Source organism: Aphanomyces invadans (genome assembly GCF_000520115.1).
Source record: "Aphanomyces invadans strain NJM9701 unplaced genomic scaffold supercont1.1, whole genome shotgun sequence".
NCBI lineage: Eukaryota > Oomycota > Saprolegniomycetes > Saprolegniales > Verrucalvaceae > Aphanomyces > Aphanomyces invadans.
The window spans coordinates 546537-554243 of NW_008580146.1; the positions used below are offsets into that span (position 1 = coordinate 546537).

Consider the following 7707-nt stretch of genomic DNA (forward strand, 5'->3'; position numbering starts at 1 on the left):
GTACCTTCAATTCAGCCCTTGTTTCAAACTGACGACCGTTCGCGAAGACGTTTCGGTCTAGAACGCCCCATACATTCTCGATTGGTTCAAGTCGGGACTTTTCGCAGGCCACTGCATAGTTGGCCATGGCATGCCGTCAAGATAGGTGAATGCCGAGCGAGATCGGTGGATACTGGCTTTGTCGTGTTGGAACGTAGGGGTGGCCGGCTCGGAAAGGACCGCCAATTCACGCATGGCAGGCAACAGTTACGTTTGCAGCGTTTCTTGATACTCACGGAATCTTGTCAACCGTCTAGGATGGCTAGCTCCGCCATATCGTAGAAGCTTACCCCTCCCCAAACCATAACAGAACCGCCACCACCCACACGCTTGGAGAAGGTGTGTTCGTCATGCCTGAGGTTATGCCAGTAGTATTGACCACCGTCTGGACCGTCTGGACCGTCTAGGCTGAACTTCTTTTCGTCGATAAACATAGTCGCTATCAATTCCGCGGCCTTGTGGAGGTGTCGACTGGCAAAGTTGACGCGGTCGTTTTTGTGCTTGGGTGTTAGGCGCGGTCCGGACCGGCAATAGTACTTCGTAGTACCTCTATTGTTGGCAATGACCTTGCTGAGCCGTTTAGGTATTGATTCGATCAATTTCTGGATGAATGCAACTGTGATTTTATCCCAGATTGCCATCAATTGACGTTTCAATTGCTCCAGCGATGATGGAGGATTTTTGCGTACTCTACGCTTCATGTACTCCCACACATATTCAATGGGGTTCAAGTAGGGACTCTGCGGTGGATGACTCAACATGCAAAATGCGTTCTCATCAAAGAAATCTTGTACAAATTTCGTCTTGTGAATCGGTGCATTGTCTTGAATAAACTCAAAGTCCACGGCAAGTGCCAATTTCACAAAGTTCTCAGGCAATTTGTCCTCGATCATGGCCAGACAATCAGTAGACTTCATAACTCCATCACAGAAAACAAGCGTTCCAGTACCATTGTAGCCAATAGCACCCCAAACCATAACAGTTTGACGACCACTTTTGAATGTCGGACGGAGCAAGGAATTCGTCTGAGAACTCTTCTTCAGGTCGACGCCACACAAAGGTCCGTACATTCGATCCCGACAAGTTGAAGGGACTTTAGTCTGTCCATAGGACCTTCTTCCAGTCTTCAATGCAACTAAGTCGATGTTTCCGGGCGTACGAAAGTCTCTTAAACTTGTTGGCCTTCGAGATGAACGGCTTGCGTCTGGCTGCGCGACCGTTTAAGCCACCTGCCTTAATGCGCCGACGGATTGTAGACGTCGAAATGTCATTTCCATGAAATGCTGCGAAAGTATCCTTCAATGTTTCGGCATTAAGCCGGCAGTTTGCCTAGACTGCCCTCGACATAATGCGGTCCTCATGTGGTGTAGTTGCAGTAGGACGCCCAGAACGTGGAAGAGTGGTTGTTTGGTTGAGTGTCTTGTAGTACATAACAATGTTTCGGACAGTCGACTTAGGTATACTTAAACATGAGCCAATTTTGCCATATCCAAGACCTTCAAGGTGCTTTGAAATCACTAGGGACCGGAGTTCTTGGGAGAGCTCCTTGCGCGCAAGAGGATGGTTGACGAACATTCAAAGTCGGACGGTATGCTAAGGTAGGCGATGTAGTGCAAGTTGATAAGTGTTATGAATGTTAAACGAGCTCATTTTACCCTGTACTTCAAGAGGAACGACAAAAAAGTTCATGGGTACGAAGACTTTTGGATTGAACTATTTGTATCGCAAGTTTTGCCATGAAGTTTTGGCGCCCGCAATTCATCGGATCTTGTTCAATCTGCATCACATTGATCGAGCACACGTTAAGCTTTACGTCAATGCATTGTTCTTTTTGAGGATGATTTTATCGTAGTCGACGTTGAAACGTGAACAAGAATATTATTAGGGACATGAAGACTTTTGACAGCCACTGTACTATACATCCATTCAAGTGACGGGGTGAAGATAACGAAAAATGCCATTGAGCGAATCTCTACTCCGCCGAATGGGCTCGGAAGCGTACCTCGTCGATGCTGGGACCTCGCAAGAGCCAATAGGCAAGGTTTCGCTTGCAGCATTGCCAGCCATGAGCCAGTGAGCCCAGCGAAGCTCTGTGCAACGTCATCGCCAGGGTCAGTGTGAGGTGATCATGTCGCTCAAAATACCCCATATCCTGATATATATCGCATCCATGTCAAAGGTGTTCGTACATAAGGGGCGAATCTCATGCTCTCCGTCAAATGCAAAAAAGTATCTTGAATAAAGTAGTGCAAACACTATGCGTTTGAATGACAGACAAGTTTTTGGTAACCAAGATATGATCATTTTGTGTGATACTGCCTCGTGGGATATTTTGAGTGAAGCACATGGTGTACATGATGTACTCGGGTAGTTTTTTTCGATCTTATCCCACGGTCTTTTCAGCCTTTCAGAGTGTTTTGGCAAATTTTATTGTATATCGCGATACAAATCCGTGTTTTAGGGTGATCGAACGTGATCTTCTGGGCCGCGTTATCAGCGAACGCACATTTGCAAGGTTGTCGGGCGAGATGAAGGACGCCCGTGAGTGCATCCGTGGGGCAGTCGTCCTCTCCGTCGCGTTCTTGCTCATCTTTACGTCGTACAACGCAATCGAGGTACTACGGAAGCCTGCGTGGTCACTCCATTCATGTCGTCGGTAGAATCTCGAAACGTCCGTCATTCGTGGCGAGTGTCAGGGATGTCTGTCGGGGTCTCCCACTGGCATTTGTCAGTTTGGGGACGTTTGTCAAGACAAGGTCCAGTTTGCGTGCGACGAAGCGTGCGCGGCTCCATTTCACGAGTGCTCCTGTTCGTTTCGAACGTTGTGTGGCATCCACCTCATGACGATGTGGTGTAGCCTCCCTAGGGAGCACCATCCTCGGCGTGATCTACCTCACGTTTACATTGAGTGCATTCATGGGACCGCTTATTCCCAGTACGAAGGGACACACTCATGCTTCTGTTCAACATTGCTTGATGCGACGATTCCTCGGTGCTAGACTACCTTGGCATGAAGAAGAGCATGTTTGGCAGCGCGTTCATTTAGTACGCCACCTTGCACAGGCAACACTATCGCTCACATCGACTCACCTAGCGCGCTTTTTGCCTTCGCCAACTTGATCGTGGCGCTCAACCCCACCAACCAAGGTCTCCATTGGGCAATCATGATCCCGGCGGCATTTATGGAGGGCGTTGGGGCGTCGGTCCTGTGGATTGCCCAGGTACCAACTGCCGTATGAAGCAAGGAATTTGGTGACGTAAACGGTTGTGTAGGCCACGTACTTGACGGAGCTGAGCGTGTTGTATGCGAAATTCAAGCACGAGCCGGTAGTGAGCTCGATGGGGGTTTTCAACGGCGTGTTTTACAGCATCTTTCGCATGAGCGCCATCTCTGGCAACATCATTTCGTCGCTTGTGCTGAGCTACTTTGTTTGGTAACGTGCTCATTCCCATCACCCCCTCACTCAGTCGCAGGCCCGCGGAGAGCCTGTTTGTCATGTACACGATCATTGGAATGTTCGGCGCAGCCCTCATGCTTGCCCTGCCAGCTTTGGCCAAACCAACTGGCAACACCGAGTTCGCCAAGCTCGTCCCGTCCAGCGACCCCGCCAGATCGCCAACTGATGGAGAAAGCTCATCGCGCGGTGGGTTCTCGTTCCAAGCACTGTGGGCTGTCGCCACGGACAAGTATTGACACCTCCTTGTGAATGGTGATGTTGATCGTGTTGGGCCTAGTCGAATGATCGTGCTTGCTCCCGTGTTTATTCTGAATGGTCTCCAGCAAGGTTTTGCGACTGGTGAATTCACATCCAACGTGATTCGGTCATCTCTTGGCAGCGGCTCTATCGGCTACGTCATGGCGTTGTATGGCGGGACCAACGTTGCTGCGTCCTACGGATTTGGCAAACTCGCGGACAAGTAGGCTGCGAATTGATTTACAACGGTCGTGTCGATTTGCATCGTCCTCACCTCGGCACCTAGATACGGCCCCCTCAGCGGCCAGTTGGTCGGGTTTGCCGCGATGCTGGTGGCGTTTTCGTTGTGCTACTGGGTCCCCGTCGCCAAGTGTGACGGTCAATGGGCGCTTGTGGTGGTGGTTGGCGTGCTGCTCAGCCTCGGAGACGCCTGTACGAGTCGTCGTCAAGTACATGGAAATCTCACGATTTTTGTTTTGTAGCGTCGACAACCTTGACAAGCGGTGAGAGACAAACTATTCCCTTGCGACGGCCCACCCAGACGGCACGCATGGCTGACATCGACCGCCTTATTTGTAGTTGTGTTGGGCCAAGAGTTTCCGTCAGATGCCGTGTCTGTGTTTTCGATTTTTAAAGTGTTCCAGTCGGGGTCGGCTGCCGCGTCCTACTTTGGCTTTCGCTACTTGAGGTACGACCCCACATGCCATGGCACAGAGGGCGATCCGAGACAATTTTCGTGGATCCAGTTTCAATGGCCGGGTTGCGATCTTGATCAGCATGGTGCTGATCGCCACCGCGTCCTTCGTGGTCTATTCCAAGAAGTTTCGCCGTGCGCCGAATGGAGCGTTCTAGCGTTTTCAATGAGCACGGCTCGATCCAAATGGATGGACGCCGGATCCAGGCTCCCCCCTTAGCACCCGTAACAGTGTGACACCTGCCCGCGTTGGTTCACCCGGCAGCCACATGTGAAACGCATAACGCTTTGCCCTCTTCATTTCGGTGGTGTTCTAGTGTCGCAGGGTCGCGCGAGGAAAGCAGGGCCGAATGGGGCATTGCAAGCGGTGCTACGACCACAGGTGAATGTAACAAAGAGGCAAGCACTTCATGTGCACGCCACCTTGCACACCGACGACGACTGCCTTCGAATCGTGCAGTCTTCTCCAACACGATCGGAAGTCGCGCGAGGCTCTACAGTGTTTACCGCACCCCGTGTCGCTCCAAGTTACAGACAACGAGGGAATTTAAGCCACACCGAAGTTTGAATATCACACATACAAATTTCAGCCAATGAGAGAGTGATAGTGCTAAAACAGATTTTTATTGGATGAAATTAAATAATCGCGCCAATTCATATAAACCGCGAAATGTGAACTCTATGGCCCTCTGCTATTGGCCTTTAAATTATTGCAGTATTTTTTTAAGCTGGTAAATTGAGAACTGTCATTGGTCATAAAATACTTCGTCCACGCATTACGTCCCGTGGCCCCAAGCACCCAAGCGTTGCACAATCATCCCACTCTCCCAACGAACGCTCGTTTAACTTTGACGGAACGTGTCGTTTGATTGGTGTAAAAGAATATTTCTGCGCGCATTGATTGGATAGTTGTTGGAAATCGGAGTCGTCGGGTGGACGGAGATAATATTTTGGAACAGTTGTGGCCGTGGTGGAATCGAGGTGGACGATGCTGCATCTACGACCACCAAGATCTCGATGGATTCTGCTGTGGAAAAGAAGAGCGTCGCAGGGAGAGAGAGAGAGAGAAGGAGTCACAGCTACAAGGCGACAAGAACGAGTGTTGCAAGTGTGACAGAAGCAGCAACGAGTCGTGAGAGGGGCGAGTTGTACTGTCTACGTGTACAAACGTTCCGGGGGAGGCGTTTTGCGTTACGGTTGGTTCCGGTGCACCAAACGCCAACACGGTCTCCTATCACCACCCAACGACCGCCACCATGCACAACTCGAGGGAGTGCACTCGTGCGGCCGTGGTTCTGTCCCTGGCCTTCCTTCTCGTCTTCACGTCATACGGCGGGATCGAGGTGAGTGTGGCGCCGTCATTCCTTCTCACCGCCTCTCGCTAGAGTTTGCAAACGTCGATCATTCCGGGCGAATGCCGTGGATGTCTCCAAGGCGCGGGCATTTGCCAAGCTGGCGACGTATGCCAAGACAAGGTCAAGTTTACCTGTGACGATGCGTGCGCACCTCCTTTCACCGAGTGCGAATGTACGTTCGCAGAATCGTAGACCTGGAAGCATTTTACCCTAACGCGCTTTTGATCCCGTAGCGTCGTTGGGGAATACCATTCTTGGCGTCGTGTACCTGGCGTTCACGTTGAGCGCGTTCGTTGGCCCGGTCATTCCCAGTACAGTTCTCCCTCGCAACTGCGCCACTGACAACTCTGGGAAGTATAGACTACCTCGGCATGAAGCGGAGCTTGTTCGTTGCGTCCTTCTTCTAGTAAGACGATTTGTCATGCATCGAGTGGTGGGGCATTGATCACGACGTGGTGGGTGCAGTGCGCTCTTTGCCTTTGCCAACTTGGTCGTCGCGTGGACCCCAAACGACCAAGATTTACACCGAGGCATCATGCTATCCGCGGCGGTCCTCCTGGGACTGTCCGCGTCGGTGTTGTGGATTTCCCAGGTACATACGTGCGGCTGCCGTCTAGACACTGGAATGGCTTGCTTAGACCGAACGTAGGCGAGCTATCTTACGGATCTGAGCGTCGTATATGCGACGATCAAAGGCGAGCCCGTGATCAGTTCGATGGGGCACTTCAACGGGCTCTTCTATGGCATTTTTAACATGAGCGGCATCACGGGCAACTTGATCTCGTCGCTCGTGTTGGATTGGCTGCAATGGTAGTCCCGCCGCTTGACTGCCAAGCAATTGAGTGAGCTGGGCTATGTAGGCCCAAGACAACGCTGTTCCTCATTTACACCTGTCTGGGGCTCTCCGGGACGGCCTTGTTCATGCTTTTGCCTACGCTGCCAAAGAAACATGCGACACATCCAGATGAAGGGGCAAGTCTCAACGGCGTGCGACCACCCGTGTTTTCTGCTGCCAAGCTATGGACACTCGCCAAGGACAGGTATTCTACTGCCGATGCCTCGGTTCACCAGCAGAAGTCACTCTACGTTTGATGCCACACATAGCCGCGTTCTCATTTTGCTGCCCATGTTTCTCTTTGGGGGGGTGCAACGAGGCTTTGCCATGGGCGAATTCACATCCAGCTTCATTCGGGAATCGCTTGGCAGTGCTTCGATCGGGTACGTCATGACCGTGTACGGCGCCGTGACGGTGCTGGGGTCGTACGGATTTGGAAAGCTCACCGACAGGTACAATCTTGATCGCCGACTTTACACTCCATCACGCAAAATTCGCAGGTTTGGGCCCCTCCTCGGCCTCTCCATCGGCTACGCATCGATTTTTGCCGCGTATTTGATGTGCTACACCTTTCAAGTTGTCAAGTGCGACAGCCAGTGGTTCCTGGTCCTGTCGATTGCGACTTTGCTCAGCGTGGGCGACTCAGGTACAGACGACTCGTGGTTGAGACTCAAATCCTCATCGTGGCTGATGCAGCGTCGACGACACTTTCAAACGGTGACACTTTGATGCGATTTCGACCGCTAACTCTTGCGCAGTGGTTGTGGGCCAAGAATTTTCTACCGACGCAGTCAATGCGTTCTCCCTCACTAAAGCGTACCAGTCTGGCGCGACTGCCGCCTCGTTCTTCTGTTTCAACTACATGAGGTACGACACCAAGCAACATGACACCGTTTCATGGGGACTTGCAGCTTTCGAGCGCGTGTGGCGCTCTTGATGGGCATGGTCGTTGCGGCCGCATCGACTTTCTTGGTCTACTCGCGCAAGTTTCGTCGTGTGACGAACGAAGTCTACGTACCACTGAACAACTCGGCTTAATCCAAACAACATGCCATCGATGACGGTTCACCGCCGCCATATAATCATCAT

At 51.6% G+C, this 7707-nt stretch overlaps 2 protein-coding genes across 4 annotated transcripts; both read left to right on the plus strand.

Annotated features, from left to right (window-relative positions):
- Positions 1-2446: 2446 nt before the first annotated feature.
- H310_00165 lies at positions 2447-4780 on the plus strand. Of its 2 annotated transcripts, XM_008862823.1 has the most exons (12): positions 2447-2654; positions 2700-2847; positions 2897-2974; positions 3039-3084; positions 3134-3260; positions 3313-3473; positions 3514-3726; positions 3775-3957; positions 4021-4166; positions 4217-4237; positions 4314-4422; positions 4481-4780. In XM_008862823.1, exons 1-12 carry the CDS (start codon positions 2568-2570, stop codon positions 4584-4586), a joined length of 1425 nt encoding a protein of 474 aa, XP_008861045.1. In that variant the 5' UTR covers positions 2447-2567; the 3' UTR covers positions 4587-4780. The 2 variants fall into 2 exon arrangements, with proteins under 2 accessions (XP_008861045.1, XP_008861044.1); XM_008862822.1 differs by having other exon boundaries at positions 4314-4780.
- A 726-nt stretch (positions 4781-5506) lies between these two features.
- Positions 5507-7707, plus strand: H310_00166. Of its 2 annotated transcripts, XM_008862824.1 has the most exons (12): positions 5507-5771; positions 5814-5955; positions 6017-6094; positions 6144-6189; positions 6249-6375; positions 6433-6593; positions 6644-6823; positions 6888-7070; positions 7119-7264; positions 7315-7335; positions 7377-7485; positions 7530-7707. In XM_008862824.1, the coding sequence occupies exons 1-12, from the start codon at positions 5685-5687 to the stop codon at positions 7654-7656; spliced, it is 1407 nt and encodes a 468-aa protein (XP_008861046.1). In that variant the 5' UTR covers positions 5507-5684; the 3' UTR covers positions 7657-7707. The 2 variants fall into 2 exon arrangements, with proteins under 2 accessions (XP_008861046.1, XP_008861047.1); XM_008862825.1 differs by having other exon boundaries at positions 6017-6189.